General features: G+C 45.6%; 1 protein-coding gene across 2 annotated transcripts in view; it reads left to right on the forward strand.

Moving 5' to 3' along the window:
• LOC147703580 (transmembrane protease serine 9-like) overlaps nt 1-21,199 on the forward strand; it is a 1,394,371-nt gene that overhangs the window by 647,517 nt on the left and 725,655 nt on the right. For both annotated transcript variants that reach the window (XM_086931925.1, XM_086931926.1), the window contains exon 8: nt 8,661-8,904. In XM_086931925.1, coding sequence (XP_086788051.1) covers nt 8,661-8,904 — 244 coding nt within the window. The remainder of the gene's footprint in view (nt 1-8,660; nt 8,905-21,199) is intronic.

The raw sequence follows: 21,199 nt of genomic DNA on the forward strand, positions 1-21,199 counted from the left end.
AGCTACTTTTACAAAATACCTCAGTTTAGACCACATGGCAAAAAAAAATTCGTGATTGCAACAACATAAACCGGGTTAGTATCTGATTTTAGGATCATAAACAATTCTATGTAATTCCTAATATCCAGGTTTCTGCAGAGCTGAATAAACCACTTCAGCCTTGCCTGCTGGTATGCCCCGCAGAAGAACAACACATAAATTACTGTTTCTTCCTCCACTAGGCATCCAGGGCATAGGCAAGGGGTGGCGCCCATCCATGTGTTCGTTATTGCATAAAGCGGCAGCGGCCCATATCTAAATTGCAAAAACAATTTCCTTGCTAATGGAAGTTGTATTAAATCCAACGCCATCTCAAATTTACAATGAGCTTTAAACTCCAGAAACCCATAGGTTAAGCTAGAAGGGTAAGCTCTCCGTAAAATACTTGTCAATTTGTGCTCTTTCAGGGCTCTAGCTAGGGATTTCTTTGGGATAGCTATGCATGATTCCTCGGATGTGGTCCATAAATCCTCCCTCCCTATTGCACGAAAAGTATCCCTGGCAAAAGACGACCAGGGTATGCTACCAGCCCCCATAGTTAACATTACCACTTTTGATTCCTCCCTATAGTGAACCAACTCTGGAGTGCTCCATAGCAGATGCCAATATAGCAATGGGCATATGGAGATTAGGTCCGCAATTGGGAGAATATCTAAATCCATCCCTAATGGTACCAGAGGTGTGTTTTGGGGAGATTCAAAATTTGTCTTCAAAATACATTTTCTGTTATAGTAAGGGGTTTCGATACACTATGACCCCATAATTCAGCCCCATAAACAATTGCTCCTCTAGCTTGGACTTTATAGATTTCTAACCGGGGCCTTTAACCTGTGATGCACAACTCAACTTTAGGAATTCCCCCAGTAGCCTGAGTTAGCTTTAAGTTAGCTTTATTGATTTGGGGTCCCCACCCTATTTTGTCATTTAGAGTAAGCCCAAATAATCAAAGACAGGGACCCTCTCCAATGGTCTATCATCCATTCTTGGATGCGGGAAGTTTATAGTTTGCATTGAAGACCATATATTTCGTCTTCTTGATGTTTACCACCAAATTCCTTTTTGAGAATAACTGACTAAACTCTTTCAATACCTGCTGCATCCCCATTGGTGATTTCGAGAGGAGCAGGGTGTCATCTGCAAACATTAATGCAGGAAATTTGCGGTGCGCTAGTTTTGGAGAGTCGATATCCTTTACGGCAAGTAAATCCTGGATTAACCCATTGAGGAAGAGAGAGAGGTGGGTCGGTGCAAGCACACAGCCCTACCTCACCCCCTTCCCAACGGGAAAGGGAGACGTTAATCCCCCATTCTTGCCAAACCTTACTCTAGCATATGTTCCCTTGTGGAGGCATTTGAGCTGGTAGCAAAGGTATGGTGGAACGCCAATGTCCAGCATGATCCACCACAGCTGGTCGCGATCCACCATATCAAACACTGATTTAAGATCCACGGAGGTGAGGTACAGGCTCTCACCCTCCAAAACTACGTGCTTGCAATAGATCAGTTGCAACCTAAACAACTGGTCAATGGTAGAAGTTTTACATCTAAAGCCAGCTTGCAAGGGGGTTCACACATTAGAGTCCTCCATCCATTCCTGGAGTCTTCCCAGTAGCAGTCTAGCAAAAAAAATGTGTGTTACGTCAATGAGGCTAATTGGCAGATAAATTGCAGGGTCAATGGGGGATCCTTTTTTATAAATAGGGATTATCTCTGCACCAGCCCATGTCATAGGGGCTGGCGCACCATACAGGATTGCATTAAATAATGTTAAAAGGTATGGAGCCCACACAACTTGTTTGCTTCTATACAAAAACCCAGGAATTTTATTCCTGGGAGTAGACAGCACAACATAATCTCACCCACATTCGATCCATTCAATGGGCTTGAATATAAATCACTAAAATAGAGGCACCAGGCTTCCTCACTGATATTAGGCTCTATGGTAGTCCTACCCTCAACTTTTCCAGTATGAACTAAGTTCCAAAAGCCTCTAATATCTTTTAGATCCAACGTGTTCATAATAGCCTGCCATCTATCAAATTCCCATTCTGATTTCGCTTGTAAAATAGTTTTGTTTAAAAGAACCCTAGCTTCCCTTATGCGGATACTATTACCCGCCTTAAGACAGGACAGCAGGGCTCTCTTAGCATCCTTGCAATTCCTATTGTACCAGGGGTTATTGTTGCTTCAGTGTTTACTCTTAACAGACTTACTACTGTAAAAACAATCCCTCAGTATTGTAACCATGTCTTGGTGGATTTTCCCTATGTCATTACCAGATTCTTGATTGGCACTAGTTCCGTTTGCAAGGCTTGCCTTTTCTAAGAGGGGAATAATACAGTTGTGTAGACCTGACATTGTTTCTTGGGATTGAATTATTGTGCCCCAACGATTGCGTCTCCCACCTTCAACCACAACTAGGTTATCTAAATCACAATTATACAGACCTTTTTCTATTTCCACTAAGTGAAAGTCCAGCAAAACGTCCAGAGGATTATGATCATTTTACTTTTGCAAATTAACGCAGAACTTAGCGACGTTGTGACCGATTTCAACACTTAGTAGAATATAATCAATATTTGTTGACTGGCCTGATCTCTCAAAGGTGGGCCGCCCCGGATTATCATCAGGGAACCGACCATTACAAGCCCTCAAAGAAAAAGTGATGGTAAGAGAGGTCAGTTGCAAAACAAGGGGGGTCCACCCCTTTATAGGGTAAGCATTAGACGCGGAGATTAGCCATGCTGAAACCTCATCGCTAGTATTAGGTGTTAAGCCGTTGAGGGGTTCGAAATGGCAATTAAAATCCCTGGCAATTATGAAATGCGCTTTCCCTGACAGTGTATTAGGGAGACTGGACAACAAATCGATTGTCGGCGAGGTCCCACCATACTGTGCTGGCCGAGAATAAACATTAATATTCTCCAATTTTGGGAGATTTCCATTAGTCAGAAGAAAACATAGGATATCCGGTAAATGGGTTTCTATTTTATTCACTGTGCATTCAAGGTGGTTACCCACCCATATATAGAGACCCCTCAGGGTCTCCCCCTCGGGCCCTTCACTGCTGCTTTGTAATAAGCTGCCAAGCCTACTCTGTAAGGTGGGCTTAATGCCCATGTTTCTTGAAATAGGCGGTTTTTACAAAAAATTATTAATAGAGGCCTCAGTCGCAATCGACAAATGTTTAGACCCAAGTGTGTGTGGGGAACGGTTGGTTAAGGCTTTTGAAGAAATCGCGCAACATGTAAACAATTCATTAACGACCACGGGACCTAACAAAATGGACTCAAATCCCCGTTGGTTTGATGCGAACTGTACTAAGGCGCTCAAAAAATTGAAGGATAGCCTCCACTGTAAACCAAGGGACAAGACCATGGTGACAAAGAATAGAGCCGAGTATAAAAAGGCTTTGAAAAAACGTAAGCAAAGCCTACAAAATCAGGCCTGGGAGGACCTAAGGGACGCTGCCGAAAGAAAAGACTCTGCAAGCTTCTGGAAAGTGATTAACTCCCCATGCTTCCAGGACCAAGGGGCACCAAAAATCACAAATATCATCTTACCGGAACAATGGCAGACTCATTTCCAGAGCCTATACAACCACTCAAGCCACCTATCCCTGGGGGATATACCGAGGAATCATCAACCGGCAAAGTTAGACTTCTCTCTGAAAGAAGTCGAAATGGGAATAACTGGGCTGAGTAAAAATAAGGCTCCGGGTCCGGACGGAATCCCACCAGACCTGTATCTAAGTCAACCTGACCTGTGGGCACCGTTGCTTACCAGGGTATTAAATGAGGCTGTGGTGGCAGGACTGCCTCAGTCCTGGTCAACGGCGACCATAGTCCCAATTTACAAGAAAGGGAACCGTGATGACCCCCAATGCTACCGACCCATATCGCTTATAGATGTGACTGCAAAAGTACTAGGGCGAGTCATTCTACAGCGATTGCAAGACTGGGCCGAGGAACATCAAATCCTCTCGGAAATGCAATATGGCTTCAGGAAAGGTAGATCCACCACCGATCAATGTTTAAATCTATACCTCCTGATAGCCAAATATACCATCGCCGGGAAGGGGTCCATTCACATGGGGTTTATGGACCTCTCAGCGGCTTTCGACCGTGTAAACAGGAGAAAGCTCTGGAGTATGTTATTAGAACTAGGAGTGGACCAACCACTAGTGGACACCTTGCAAAATCTCCACCGGAACACCACTGCAAGTGTGAGGTACAGCCAAGAGGGTAAAAAGACCGACCCCTTCACTTGCACGAGTGGAGTAAGGCAAGGATGTATCCTCGCGCCCTTTCTGTTCTCCATTTACATCAACTCGCTGGAAAAAGACCTGCTTAAACTTAAGGTGGATTCACCTCAAATCGGTCATCGTGCTGTACCTGTACTACTTTACGCCGATGACGAGGTTTTGCTCGCTAGAACCCCCCTAGGTCTACAAAAACTGATTGACGGGTTTGTCAGGTTCATGGATAAACTGGACCTGGCAACCAATCTGGAAAAATCTTACATTATGTCAACTGGAAAATCAACAAAAGGATCTTTTTCCTTTCACATCGGGTCACACAAAATTGACAAGGTCCAGACTTTTTCATACTTGGGGGTACTATTCGACCATCACCTTACTTTTAAACCCCTGGTTGAAAAGCATTCCACGAAACTTGCGGCCTCAGTGGGAGCCATTATGGGATACGGGCAAAGACTGGGAAAATGGTCTCCGGAACAAATCTTGAACTTGTATAGGTCAATCTGCTGTGCGAAAGTCTCCTATGGTGCAGAAGTGTGGGGCTTTCTGGATAATAAAGCTCAGCAGATACAGACTGAAGAAAATAAATTCTTGAGGAGAATTTTGAAAGTCCCACAGAGTGTATCGGCCCACATTATCCATGAAGAACTAGGAGAACTCTTCATAGAAGACAAAATCAAAATTAAACCTCTCCTGGCATGGGTTAAAATATGGACCAATCCAGAGGCCGCCCTCACAAGACAAATCATTGGGGACTGCCTCAAAAAAGACAAAGGTGATACCATCCCTTGGCTGAAATATGTGAAGAAATCTCTAGCCGAAATCTCTATTGCACTAACTTTTTCACATCCCCAGACTCCATAACACCCGAGAGCAAGACATTGGTAAAGAATCTCTTCTTGGCACATCTTAAGCTAACAAGAGTAGAAAAAGAAATTCGCAAACCTACAAATTCCACCTATAATGAACTTACAGCAAAGCATGGCATGGAACCTTATTTAAGGGTCATGTTTAATGCCCAGGACCGCTTTGTCATGACACGTTTCAGACTAAACATGCTGCATCATATCCTCGCGGTCCCGGCTGGGTTCACCCACACACTGGCGGAGAAGGGTACCTGCGGCTGCGACCATAGGTCTCCGCAGGATACCCTTCACTTTGTCCTATTGTGCCCATTTTATACCATGCCAAGACGCAAGTTCCTGGTGGGGATTCTGAAAGACTTAAAATTCAAACATGCAAGATCGGCTTTGAGATTCTTACAGGAAGCGGAGGATGCTTACACTCTCTTTTGCACCATAAACTTTATCCGTGTAGCAATAAGACTAAGAAATACCAGAGAAAACTGACCCCTAACACCTGCTCGTTCCCCTGACGATTTAAAATGCACGAACATTCAAATCAATGATTCCCGTTTTTTTGGGGGTTTTTTTAGAGTATAAAATAATTTTAACATTTATATCCTTTTTATGGAAAACTTATTGACGTTTTTCTTTAAAGACATTTTTATGTGTGTACTCTGTATCTGTGCTTTTATGGTGTCTTTTTAAGAACCGAATAAAGATTATAAATTGAATTGAAATTGAAATAGGCGGATCTCGTGGGAATCTATAAACTCACCCCAATCGGGCTAGTCAAGTTTCGCCATGAGTCCTGCCACATTCCATGACAAGACCCTAGGGCCATTCGATCCTACTTCCAGCCCACTCTCACCCATTACCTCCGAATTACAACCAACCCTGGCTTCGAAAAGTCTCAGGGTTGGTGTTGGCAACCACTAACTTTTGGGGGTCAAGTCCAACCTCACAAGGTGCGGGATCATTTATGGTCTCGTCTGTGGATTTGCCCAACTCCTTACCCTCTAAAGACACTATACCAGTTCTAACGATCACTGGTGCGTCGCTCAACAAAAATGTTTGTTTTTTTAACCAGGCACCCAAGCACAAGGTATTATCGCACCGCCATTTAGACAATGTCAATGGGCAGTGATCGCTTGGCGTCAGTCAATCCACCAGATCTAAAACGCTAAATCTATAGCTAAGTGGGACACAAGGTGGAAAAGCAATATTATCCATCCCTTCTATATTACTAACAATGCCAATTTGAGGACCCCTGGCACTGTCCTTTCCTTGGTAGCCAGGCTTAGTCAGCGCTAGATTTAGAGGTGAGTATAAGTATCGTACGTCAAGAGTCTGGATGCTAGATCTCACATTTCTATAATACCCCTCACAAACATGTTGGACCACCCTACTATCTCTAAAGCTGATGATTATACAATCACCTGCTATGTTGTTTGGTCTTCGTCCCACCCAACTTACTCTACGAACAAACAAGATTTGACTATGCACATTTGGTGGAAGGGGCCTATTAATATTCAACCAGTGAATCATTTTATTTTTAAGTTCAATAAAAGATTCAGCTCTACCAGTTTCCAATTCAGGGGCCCCGGCCAAAACAGCAACATAGGGTGAGCAGTCAGGGGGTAAATCAATACATGGCAGAGTAGCATTAGGCTCAGTGAGATCATATTTCCCCATGGGGGCACCATTACATTTTTGCATCAAACCCCTTCCCAATGGTTGTTGTACTGCTCTTTCACCCTGGGGGCGGACCGTTTTCCGCTGTGCCTCTACCCCACTATCATTGCTTAGTCCAGGAAGATCATTCATACACACTGGAATATCCATTAAATTTGAGTGGGGGGGGGGGTCGTTGGGAGGTTGGTAACAGGGGCCTTCCGAGTTCCATTCATCATAAGTTCGTTCAACTGGCCACCATTCACCAAAGTTTTCTGAATGCTTTCCAAGTTGGTAGTGGTCGAGTTTTCAAGATTTACCAATCTATCCTCGATTGCCAATAGCTTTTCAAGTAGGGGCTGTAAAGAGGATGTAATATGGGCACCAATTTTTAGCCAAAGTCCCTCTTTCAACTTGGGTGATAGATCCTAGTTAACAACAATGGGCAAAGTATTTAATAAGGGGTAGTTACCCCAGGAACTACACTGGTTGAGGTTGCTGTATTTGCCAAATCACCAGTCTTATTAAGTTATAACATCTTTTGCTTTTTTCCCCTCTGCAAAGTCCCTCCTCGTTTCCTCTTCGAAGCCGCTCCTGGGGTATGCTCAGGTGGCTGCGGCTGGTTTTGAGAGTAAGACTCAACGCAAATATCTGCGCCACTAGCCGTATTTAACGGTGTGGTATATGTAGATAGTACAGAATGGCAAGACACTCTAGCCGAGGATGTACTCCCTGCTTCATTAAGCATTTGGCTATCAAACTGTCTCAAAATCCCTGGATCAGGGTCTATGCGCACATGTTGTTCCGGGGTACGTGCTCTCATCAGGCTCCCCAATGAAGAGCGTTCAGCGCTCAGTGATAGCTATCTCATGCGCCAATACCGAAGTGGCCATTGTTATAAACTGGTTAAATTTTTCGGCTACATACTCGCCCGTCGCCCCTTGCCTCCCTCTCCCTTCGCGTCCAGGCATGGCAAACAGAAGATATTGCTATAAAATGCCCCATACAGCAGTGCTTGGCAATGAATACGGACAAAGTAACCAACCTTAGAGATCAGGTGTTAAAGGGGGGACCCAGCCCAGCCTCCTCCGGTCTCCAACAGGCTCAAACAGGCCCGTCCTTGGCCTGGGCTTCGCTCGGCGCTGCCCACGCACGTCCCGTGACACGGGAGCCCCTTGTCCCTTATGAGCGCCTCCTGGCGCTTGCAGAATGCGGTGGTGGCGTGCGCGCCACAAGTGCTGCCGGGTGATGTAGTCCTGGCAGCAGCGGTGGTGGCGGCAAGGTTGCTGAAGGGCTCTAATGGCTGTAAGCAGGCAACTGTCCCCAAAGTAACGGCAGGGCTCTTTTGTTTAAAAATGTGTACAACTGTGAGGACATTTTTGCAAAAAAAGAAAAACTATTTTCGGAAAGCACTAGATTCCCAGTTTGATTATTTCATGTATTCTTCTGACCAATCTGACCATGAGGTATTTGGTTATGTATTTGTAAGCTAGTATTCATTTGCAACTCAAGCTACCAAGCTTTAATTAATTTGAACTAGCTGTGGGAGAAAGTCTATTTTCTGGTTTCTTTAAAATCACATCATACTTTAAGCCCACTTTTTGGGCTACTAAATTGAAGATTCCCAACCTCAGAGAATTATTTGAAAGTGCTTCAGTCTCGAATATATCCCAAGCCTTGGGGACTAGTGTCATATGAAAGTACCCTGCTCTTCACACCCACAATGTATATTCTCCATCGCCTTCCTGCCTATAAATTCCTTGTGTACCAAGTATCTTCATAAACTGTGCACATAGACGGTACATACTGCTCAACCCACCTGCTTAACCCATCTATTGTATCCGTAGGGGGAGCCTGGGGCCCCACTGGTCTGCCAAGAGAATGGAACCTGGTTTCTAGCGGGACTCCACAACACATTCATAGAAGACTGTGGCATTCCCAACGCCCCGCCGCTGTTCACTGCAGTATCCACCTACGCCAGATGGATCCAAGGGAAGATTTCACAAGCCTCTTTTGCCAACCAAACAATCCCAGTTTACAGCAGCAGTGATGATGGGAACTGTGCAAACATAACTGTATCTCAGCCGGAAGGTAAGTCTGTACGTTTTGCTGATACCCAGAGAAGCAGTCTATCATCATAGACTCAACCTGTAGTGAATGTGACACTCAAGAATCAAGAGTTACAGAAAGGACAAAAAGGACACAATCAATGATCCTTCTGTAGTTCATAACATGATGATATCCTACTGGCCTTTAATATGACATGACAGCAGTATCATACATATATCAGACTACAAGAGTTTACCCGTATACCCAATTGAGACCTGAGTAGCCAATATGTGTAACAGAAACAATTTATTTTATTTTATTTATTTTAATTTCTTCTATAGCGCAGGAATCAATCCCGTAAGGGTATCTCCGTGCTTTGCCAGCTGTAGAACGACAGGTAGTGCATGATAGGAGTTAACTAGACAGGAATGCTTCTTGATAAAGTAGGGTCTTTAGTGTCTTTCTAAAAGACAGGTGGTTGGTAGTCATTCTTACATCAGTGGGAAGTTTGTTCCATAAAGCAGGTCCAACTGCGTAGAAAGCACGATCTCCTTGTCTGTATTTCTTAGTTGCAGGGGGCTTTAGAAGGGCTTGGTTGCTAGAACGGAGAGACCTGCTGGGCTGATACAGCTCAAGGGATTGAGACAGATATTTAGGGCTTGCTCCGTAGAGACATTTGTGAACCGTGCAGCATATCTTAAAGTTGATACGCTGCCGTATGGGAAGCCAGTGTAGTTCCTTCAGCAGGGGCTTAGAGGGAGTCCTGGCTGGTGCACTCATGGCCAGTCTTGCTGCTGTGTTCTGGACTACCTGCAAACGACCTACAGCATCTGCGTTTGCTAATGTCAGCAGGCCGTTACAGTAGTCCAGACGACTGGTCACCAGAGCCTGTACAAGTGTCTTCCTATAGATGGCAGGGAGATACGGGAAGACACGCCTAAGTAGGCCGATGGTGTGGAAACACAACCCTGCGATGTAGTTGGTGTGTTCCTTCATGGTCAGCTTTTGGTCTAACTTCACCCCAAGATTTTTTACATGAGGTTTGGATGTAGGTACTGGGCCCAGATCTATTAGCCACCAGTCTGGGGACCAAAGGAGACTCGCCTTGCCAAAGAGCATGACCTCTGTTTTTGTCACGTTACATTGGAGGCAGTTCGCAGCCATCCAATGTGACACTGCTCTCATACCCTCAGCAAAGTTCTCCTTGACTTTGGGGCCAAGGGAGTTGAAAGGGTAGAGGAGCTGGGTGTCATCTGCGTAGGAAACCGGTATGAACCCATATTTCCGCACAATCTCAGCAAGGGGGGCCACATACACATTGAACAATGTTGGGCTAAGGCATGAGCCCTGTGGCACCCCCTTCGTGAGCACCCTTGAGATGGAACGAAAGGGGCCCAGGCTGATAGATTGTGATCTCCCGGAAAGAAAACTCTCCAACCATGATAGTGCTGAGCCTCGAATTCCTACTCCCTGCAAACGGCTGAGAAGGATGTTATGGGACACGGTATCAAAGGCTGCGGACAGGTCCAACAGCACTAGAATCATAGAGCCACCTCTGTCCTGTGACATTTTGATCTTATCTGTCACAGAGAGGAGGGCTGATTCAGTGCTGTGGTTGGGCCTGAACCCAGATTGAGATTGGTCCAGGCCCCCTGTCGCCTCGATAAAGCTGGAGAGGATGGTATTAACGTGTTTCTCTGCCAGTTTGCTGATGAAAGGAAGGAGAGAAATCGGGCGGAGGTTGGAGAGTTCTGACCAGGGCAGGGTGGAGTTTTTGCGTATGGGGTTCACTACCGCTTCCTTCCATGATTGTGGAAGTTGTCCCTCAGCGAAGGAAAGATTCTGCAGTTTCTGAATAGGAAGTCCTAATATTTCGCTCAAAGGGGAGATAAGTTTGGCAGGTATCAGATCAGTGGGAGAGCCAGTCTTTATTTGATTGACAAGTGCAGTTAGGTCTTTAATGGTTATTTCTGGGATTGCATGAAGAGTTTTCCCAGGGGTCACCATTGGGAGAGTATCAAGGGCCTCAATTCCCAAGGGACCTGAGACTGCAGTAATTTTCTTATATATCCCTTCTATTTTGTCCTCAAAGAACTGGGATATTTCATCGCATAGGACTTGAGTAAAGGTATCTGGGCTCTCACACATTACAGGATTGGTGAAGGTCTGAATAATTTTAAATAGCTCTCTTGTAGAATTGCCTGCCTCAGCAATTTGAGTGGTGAGGTTTATTTTTCTAGCTTTTTTTATATTTTTGTAATAGGAGGTCATAGCCGCCAAGTAGCGGTTCTTGTCTTCCTCATTGCCTGTCCGTCTCCAAAGTTTCTCCAGTTTTCTACTTCCCTGCTTTTCTATCTTAAGGGCCTCAGTATACCATGCTTCCCTTTTAGCTATGGTGGGTTTTTTCACATTTTTCTGAGGAGCCAGGGTGTCAATTGCTGTCATCAATGAGGAGTTAAACTTTGAGAGAGCAGTATGGATGTTATCGGAGTTGGAGAGTATGGGCTGTTTCCATGTTTGTGTAAGCCTGGCAGGAGTGATTTTATGCCATGGTCTACGTTTAGTGGACTGGGTGGCAGGACGAATTATGGAATTGGATAAGTATGGTAAAGAGAAATCTATCATTTTGTGGTCAGACCAAGAAATGTGCTTAGGGGGGTGGCAGTGGACATTGGGATGGGTAGTAAAAATCAAATCCAGAGTGTGACCACCCGAATGAGTGGGTCCGCTATTTCGAGGATGTAGACCTAAAAGAGCTAGATCTGCAAGAAATACATTTGTGTCCGGGTGATCATCAATATCGATGTGAAAGTTAAAATCTCCAAGTAAAATGAAATTCCCGTTAGCTTTCATGTGGGGGGCTAACAATTCAGTGAGGGCAAGGGAGAACCCAGCATTGGGTCCAGGCGGACGGTAGACTAGAGCTCCTTTCCAGTGTACCTTGGGACTGATTTTTAAATGGAAAATTAATACTTCCATGGTCGGTAGCATCACTTGTTCTAGGACTCTGATGGTCAATGTGTCTCTATAAATGATAGTGGTCCCGCCTCCTACCTTCTCAGGGCGGTCTTGACGAAGAATTTTATACCCCATAGGTATCCCTAAGGTGATAGCAGGGATAGTATGGGGTTTTAACCATGTTTCTGTCAAGAAACATATCTCAGGCTGAATGCTGTGAATAGTGTCCCATAGTTGTGTATGATGTTTAGGGAGTGATCTGACATTTAACAGAAAGCTTTTCCAGCCTTCCAAAGAATCTATACTGTCTGTGGGCTGTCCAGCATAGATGTAGGAGTGAGTAGCTTGAAAACCGCATTTGATGCAGGAAAAGGGACCCTCGGGACATCTTAGATTTTATTTGTGCACCTATGTTTGCCCTGGGGTTGCAGCGCCAAGAGAGCATGTGATGAATACCTGATAGGAGGGAAGATCGGTGGGCAGTCCATAGTAGCAGGACATAGAGGGTAGCCCCTGGCCCCGTCCTGTCGCAACAGGTAGCACTTATTAGCCTTATAAACAAACATGTACATATAGTAGCAAGAAGAAAGAAAGATGGAGACTCCTAGGTAAAGTTATGTGCCACCGGCAATATATATTTTTAAAAAAACATATAATGGAAAAAACAGAAGAAACATTGGGAGAAGCACTGTTAACATTCAATATGAGCGCAACCCAAAGGAAACTGCCTTGATAGCTACTGGACACTCATAGCCCGACGTCGATTTCCCTGCATTGCACTACGCTCTGGTGTCTCCTCAAGTCAAAACACACAAGGTGATGGACGGAATGTTGCACATTGGCAAAACATTCACCCCAGTCACAGAACTGGGTTTAATCCATCGTTATTTTGCTCACCAAGCCACCCCAGTTCAGACATGGCCAAATGCAAATCAGTCTTGACCCTGTGCCTCATGAGAACAGTCCAGCCCGAACTGCCAAGTCATGTGTTCCCTGGACCGGAATCAATCATCCTAGGACCGGTTTCTGACTATAAGCCGTCATCAGCCAGGATAGCTTGACAGCAGTGGCATTGTGAGCATAGGACCCACATCTGGGCATACCCTTCCCACATAGGGCGAACAGCAAAACACACAAGGTGGTGGACGGAATGTTGCACATTGGCAAAACATTCACCCTCAGTCACAGATCTGGGTTTAATCCATCGTTATTTTGCTCACCACGCCACCCTAGTTCAGACATGGCCAAATGCAAATCAGTCTTGACCCTGTGCTCATAAGAACAGTCCAGCCCGAACTGCCAAGCATTGTCTTCCCTGGACCGGAATCAATCATCCTAGGACCGGTTTCTGGCTATAAGCCGTCATCAGCCAGGATAGCTTGACGGCAGTGGCATTGTGAGCACAGGACCCACATCTGGGCATACCCTTCCCACATAGGGCGAAAAGCAAAACACACAAGGTGATGGACGGAATGTTGCACATTGGCAAAACATTCACCCTCAGTCACAGATCTGGGTTTAATCCATCGTTATTTTGCTCACCACGCCACCCTAGTTCAGACATGGCCAAATGCAAATCAGTCTTGACCCTGTGCCTCATGGGAACAGTCCAGCCCGAACTACCAAGCCATGTCTTTCCTGGACCGGAATCAAGCATCCTAGGACCGGTTTCTGGCTATCAGCCATCATCATATTCAATACACGGAAGGTGTTATAGGTCTTTCATGCAGTCCAGACACATTAGGGGAATCTCAAAAGTATTCCACAACCAAGGCTGGAGTAACAGGATAGATAGAGGGATACAAAAGATGTGAAAAGTACCCATCAGCCCACTCAGTAGTGGAGGCTCGTCATTTGGGATTTTCAAATGTAGAGAGTTGGTGTCCAACCAGCACTACCTTCAGTGAATACTGAGGCTAGCATAGGACCCAAAGGTTGAGCCTTCAACCTGAACAAATGACAGCACAAGTGGCTGAAAAGGGCTTTTTAGTTGCAGTGCTCAAAGATGTGAAAAAAGGAAGATGATCCAAGTGATTGTAAAAATACCTAGCTTGACGTCAACAAGAAAACTTTATTGGGTGTGCCCGTCAAGATGGTATGGTTAAAAACAGAGTGACAATAGCAAGAAAGATGATTAGCTATTTACCCGAGATGTTATCTGGCCATACCATCTTGACGGGCACACCCAATAAAGTTTTCTTGTTGACGTCAAGCTAGGTATTTTTACAATCACTTGGATCATCTTCCTTTTTTCACATCTTTGAGCACTGCAACTAAGCCCTTTTCAGCCACTTGTGCTGTCATTTGTTCAGGTTGAAGGCTCAACCTTTGGGTCCTATGCTAGCCTCAGTATTCACTGAAGGTAGTGCTGGTTGGACACCAACTCTCTACATTTGAAAATCCCAAATGACGAGCCTCCACTACTGAGTGGGCTGATGGGTACTTTTCACATCTTTTGTATCCCTCTATCTATCCTGTTACTCCAGCCTTGGTTGTGGAATACTTTTGAGATTCCCCTAATGTGTCTGGACTGCATGAAAGACCTATAACACCTTCCGTGTATTGAATATGTATAGTTGGGGGACAAGGTGCATGTAGGTCTATAACAATAATTCCCCTTGGGCCCTACTCTACTCTGTAGTTTTGTGTATCAGCCATCATCAGCCAGGATAGCTTGACTCCAGTGGCATAGTGAGCACGGGACCCACGTCTGGGCATACCCTTCCCTCATAGGGCGAACAGCAAAACACACACGGTGATGGACGGAACGTTGCATATTGGCAAATATTTACCCCCAGTCACAGATCTGGGTTTAACCCATTGTTATTTTGCTCACCACGCTACCCCAGTTCAGACATGGTCATATGCAAATCAGTCTTGACCCTGTGCCTCATAGGAACAGTCCAGCCCGAACTGCCAAGCCATGTCTTCCCTGGACCGGAATCAAGCATCCTAGGACCGGTTTCTGGCTATCAGCCATCATCAGCCAGGATAGCTTGACTCCAGTGGCATAGTGAGCACTGGACCCACGTCTGAGCATAACCTTCCCACATAGGGCGAACAGCAAAACACATACGGTGATGGACGGAATGTTGCACATTGGCAAATATTTACCCCCAGTCACAGATCTGGGTTTAACCCATTGTTATTTTGCTCACCACGCCACCCCAGTTCAGACATGGCCATATGCAAATCAGTCTTGAACCTGTGCCTCATGGGAACAGTCCAGCCCAGACTGCCAAGCCATGTCTTCCCTGGACCGGAATCAAGCATCCTAGGACCGGTTTCTGGCTATCAGCCATCATCAGCCAGGATAGCTTGACTCCAGTGGCATAGTGAGCACGGGACCCACGTCTGGGCATACCCTTCAGACATAGGGCGAACAGCAAAACACACACGGTGATGGACGGAATGTTGCACATTGGCAAATATTTACCCCCAGTCACAGATCTGGGTTTAACCCATTGTTATTTTGCTCACCACGCCACCCCAGTTCAGACATGGCCATATGCAAATCACTCTTGACCCTGTGCCTCATGGGAATAGTCCAGCCCGAACTGCCAAGCCATGTCTTCCCTGGACCGGAATCAAGCATCCTAGGACCGGTTTCTGGCTATCAGCCTTCATCAGCCAGGATAGCTTGACTCCAGTGGCATAGTGAGCACAGGACCCACGTCTGGGCATACCCTTCCCACATAGGGTGCACAGCAAAACACACAAGGTGATGGACGGAATGTTGCACATTGGCCAAACCTTCACCCCCAGTCACTGATCTGGGTTGAATCCATCGTTATCTTGCGCACCACGCCACCCCATTTCAGACATGGTCATATGCAAATCAGTCTTGACCCTGTGCCTCATAGGAACAGTCCAGCCTGAACTGCCAAGCCATGTCTTCCCTGGACCGGAATCAAGCATCCTAGGACCGGTTTCTGGCTATCAGCCATCATCAGCCAGGATAGCTTGACTCCAGTGGCATAGTGAGCACTGGACCCACGTCTGGGCATAACCTTCCCACATAGGGCGAACAGCAAAACACATACGGTGATGGACGGAATGTTGCACATTGGCAAATATTTACCCCCAGTTACAGATCTGGGTTTAACCCATTGTTATTTTGCTCACCACGCCACCCCAGTTCAGACATGGCCATATGCAAATCAGTCGTGAACCTGTGCCTAATGGGAACAGTCCAGCCCAGACTGCCAAGCCATGTCTTCCCTGGACCGGAATCAAGCATCCTAGGACCGGTTTCTGGCTATCAGCCATCATCAGCCAGGATAGCTTGACTCCAGTGGCATAGTGAGCACGGGACCCACGTCTGGGCATACCCTTCAGACATAGGGCGAACAGCAAAACACACACGGTGATGGACGGAATGTTGCACATTGGCAAATATTTACCCCCAGTCACAGATCTGGGTTTAACCCATTGTTATTTTGCTCACCACGCCACCCCAGTTCAGACATGGCCATATGCAAATCACTCTTGACCCTGTGCCTCATGGGAACAGTCCAGCCCGAACTGCCAAGCCATGTCTTCCCTGGACCGGAATCAAGCATCCTAGGACCGGTTTCTGGCTATCAGCCATCATCAGCCAGGATAGCTTGACTCCAGTGGCATAGTGAGCACGGGACCCACGTCTGGGCATACCCTTCAGACATAGGGCGAACAGCAAAACACACACGGTGATGGACGGAATGTTGCACATTGGCAAATATTTACCCCCAGTCACAGATCTGGGTTTAACCCATTGTTATTTTGCTCACCACGCCACCCCAGTTCAGACATGGCCATATGCAAATCACTCTTGACCCTGTGCCTCATGGGAACAGTCCAGCCCGAACTGCCAAGCCATGTCTTCCCTGGACCGGAATCAAGCATCCTAGGACCGGTTTCTGGCTATCAGCCTTCATCAGCCAGGATAGCTTGACTCCAGTGGCATAGTGAGCACAGGACCCACGTCTGGGCATACCCTTCCCACATAGGGTGCACAGCAAAACACACAAGGTGATGGACGGAATGTTGCACATTGGCCAAACCTTCACCCCCAGTCACTGATCTGGGTTGAATCCATCGTTATCTTGCGCACCACGCCACCCCATTTCAGACATGGCCATATGCAAATCAGTCTTGACCCTGTGCCTCATGGGAACAGTCCAGCCTGAACTGCCAAGCCATGTCTTCCCTGGACCGGAATCAAGCATCCTAGGACCGGTTTCTGGCTATCAGCCATCATCAGCCAGGATAGCTTGACTCCAGTTGCATAGTGAGCACAGACCGACTTCTGGGCATACCCTTACCACATAGGGCGAACAGCAAAACACACAAGGTGATGGACGGAATGTTGCACATTGGCAAAACATTCAGCCCCAGTCAGAGATCTGGGTTTAATCCATTGTTAATTTGCTCACCACTCCAACCCAGTTCAGACATAACCATATGCAAATCAGTCTTGACCCTGTGCCTCATGGTAACAGTCCAGGCCGAACTACCAAGCCATGTTTTCCATGGACCGGAATTAAGCATCCTAGGACCGGTTTCTGGCTATCAGCCATCATCAGGCAGGATAGCTTGCTCCAGTGGCAAAGTGAGCACGGGACCCACGTCTTGGCATACCCTTCCCACATAGGGCGATCAGCAAAACACACATGGTGATGGAAGGAATGTTGCACATTGGCAAAACATTCACCCCCAGTAACAGATCTGCATTTTAATCCATTGTTATTTTGCTCACCACGCCATCCCAGTTCAGACATGGCCATATGCAAATCAGTCTTGACCCTGTGCCTCATGTAAACAGTCCAGCCCGAACTGCCAAGCCATGTCTTCCCTGGACCGGAATCAAGCATCCAAGGACCGGTTTCTGGCTATCAGCTGTCATCAGCCAGGATAGCTTGACTCCAGTGGCATAGTGGGCACAGGACTCACGTCAGAGCATACCCATCCCAGTCGGGTGGCAAATGCAAAAACAGCAGTTGATGGACAGAATGCAGAACAATGTCATACATTCACCCCAGTACCCATTTCACCCCTGAGTCTGTGACTGGGGGTGAATGTTCGAAGAAAACTGTTAGAAAGATGAATTGTAGGAACTCCAGGTGTAGCCATGAGGCTGTCCAGATGGTAGAGGACACTGGTGGGGCTAGAAGAGGCGTTGTCCTTACTTTTAAAGTTGCTTTCCAATACCAGTAGTCTTGTTTTCAGTTTCAAATATCTCCACCTCAAGAAAACTAGGAGCCAGTACACACTGGGTATTTTCTCTAGATCGTTGCCAATATTACAAAGATGAATTGTAGGAACTCCAGATGTAGCCATGAGGTATAAAAATAAGTAAAGGTTTATTTAGGCTCGGATGGAAGATGATAGTTACCGGATAGTAGTTAAGATAATCGAAGGCCCAACCAGGAACAGCATCCTTGCTGCTCAGCCCACAGTCTCCAACTGTCTCTCTCACACACAACCAGGCACTCCAACATTCTGCCTACTCATCAACATTCTAACATTCCACAACCACATCACATTCATACTGGCTGAGCAGCGGGGAAAGGAAATCAAGGTACAACAAAAAACAGGCCTCAACATTGCAGAAAATGTAAGGATAATTTTTGGAGGTGTTGATGGGATTTCCCTCCTTTCCCTAATACATGTTTTGGGTATCAATGGCAAATTGTGAATTTATAAACCACATCCATCATCTGCATCAATTAAAATTAGCTCATATCTGCAACATCTTCCCAAAGTAGAAGATGGTGCCCATAATAGTGCTGCTAATTGCTGCTGTTTTATCGTGATAAGTAAAATATATATAAATGTAAATTGATACGTGTATAGCGCACTACTCACCCGCAAGGGTCTCAAGGCGCTTGTACGAATACCGCTGTGGAACCCATCCTGGCTTTCCCTGTGAGGTGTCCACTCCTGGGCACCCCCAAGGTGGTGGCCAGGCATCCTTAGCGTTGTGGGGGCCGTTGTGGAGATTAAGCAAGCTATTGCCCAGAGTTGCAGAGTGGGACTCCATGATTGGAATAGGCACCGAGGCGAGAATTATCAGGTCCGTGGAATTTTGAGCCCAAGACTCGCCAAGGCGGGGAATTGAATCCTGGTCCCGGGCTAGACCTCTGCATCAGCGTCTGCCACTCTAATCATTGATTTTTACTAAAGGACAAGGGAACCCACTAGGTAAGCAAGGACCTGGGGTATCAATTAAGTTAAAGACAAAGGTCCTTGACAAGGAAAATGACCACTTCAATAATTATAGGCCACATTATGCACTATAATGAAAAAAAGTCCAGCCGGACTTTAGAATTTATTCAATGTTTGAATATGTTAAATCAGACGAACCAACAATGAAACAGTGGGACACAATCCTGCATCCACAATGCTACACACACATTAGACAATACATATAATTAGGGTATTTCAGGCATATAGAAAAGAGGAGCAAAAAGAAAATTTACAGTGCATTTGCTTCACATATGTGGGAAACACAAGATTTTTTTGGCACATAATATTACGCTAGTGTTTAAACCACATATTGTGTCGACGTTGTTTCGATCCAATTAATAACGATGGATCATCATCAGGACATTCATTGCTTGCCTGAATTAAAAGCCTATGTTTAAACAGGAAGGAAGGGAACATATAACAGAACATTAATCAACTGTGTTACTCATAGGACAATACTAATGCAAACTCATGCCAAGTTTTTAGGTGCTAATCGTCATTCAAGTGCGAAGGTGTCAGGCAATCTGTGCCAACCATCCACGGCGCAGTAGTGAACAAAACATGCCACGCTCGGAGTATATGTCGTGAACATGATGTGTACAGTTGGTGCCTATAGCATGCCAAGGTGGTATATATCAGGGTAGTGGAAGGTAATAAGCCGTTAGTGCACGTGCCGTATATGTGCAACAAGTCAGTTGAAGTGATATGCCAAGGGAAGTAATTACTTAGGCGCGGGTTCTAATGGAGTTGAAACTGAGCCGGCGTCCAATTCTGGAGCCTTGGGGTGATAAGATAGAACTGGTTGAGCAGTCAATTCGTAAGCTGCCTGAGGAAAATAAACCCGGAATAAGCATGAGCCAAGTTACATTAACCGGGCAAGAGGCTGGTGGGATTACAAGGGACGAGCTTACCTCGTGGGTTGCAGTTATCAATTGAACACGAAGGGGTGAACCTACAATGCGATCGGTTAGTAGGGGGGCTGACACAGGCGCCTTATGCCTGTAGAGGATGTAAAAAACCGAGTAATGTATAGGTAATTACCCTTCTTGCTAATTACTTCCCTTGGCATATCAGTTCAACTGACTTGTTGCACATATACGGCACGTGCACTAACGGCTTATTACCTTCCACTACCCTGCTATACACCACCTTGGCATGCTATAGGCACCAACTGTACACATCATGTTCACGACATATACTCCGAGCGTGGCATGTTTTGTTCACTACTGCGCCGTGGATGGTTGGCACAGATTGCCTGACACCTTCGCACTTGAATGACGATTAGCACCTAAAAACTTGGCATGAGTTTGCATTAGTATTGTCCTATGAGTAACACAGTTGATTAATGTTCTGTTATATGTTCCCTTCCTTCCTGTTTAAACATAGGCTTTTAATTCAGGCAAGCAATGAATGTCCTGATGATGATCCATCATCATTAATTGGATCGAAACGCCGTTGACACAATATGTGGTTTAAACACTAGCGTAATATTATGTGCCAAAAAATCTTGTGTTTCCCACATATGTGAAGCAAATGCACTGTAAATTTTCTTTTTGCTCCTCTTTTCTATATGCCTGAAATACCCTGATTATATGTATTGTCTAATGTGTGTGTAGCATTGTGGATGCAGGATTGTGTCCCACTGTTTCATTGTTGGTTCGTCTGATTCAACTCTAATCATTGAGCCACACTTCTCCACCACAAATATGAAGGGGGTTTACAATTTGAACACTGTGACAAAAGATGAGCACCCTCTAAAAGATCATCACTCTGATGCCCATAGGAGAATATGTTTGTTTCTTGAAAAGGGCTCCCTGGGTGCTACCCTGAAGTATATTTGCTGAGCTGCATGCTCATGTCTTCCTTTTTTGTTCATCCACTAAGGGATGGAGGTGGGGAACCCTAGGGAAGATATTTATGAGATAAGTCTTTCATTGCCATTTAATATGCTTACGTTGTTGATAATATAACATATTTGATCTTTTTCATTTGCTTATGTTACCTTAAGCTGAAAGTATCAAAGCTGTCTGTTGGAAAGATACCCATTCTGCAAATTCTCCCCAAGTTTTTTCTTTTTGCCTTTTTACTGAACCCTATTTTTCTGGCTATAGAACACTTTGCACGTTAACTCCGCTAACCAGTGGTAAAGTGC

This window comes from Lissotriton vulgaris, chromosome 7, assembly GCF_964263255.1.
Source record: "Lissotriton vulgaris chromosome 7, aLisVul1.2, whole genome shotgun sequence".
NCBI classification, from domain to species: domain Eukaryota; kingdom Metazoa; phylum Chordata; class Amphibia; order Caudata; family Salamandridae; genus Lissotriton; species Lissotriton vulgaris.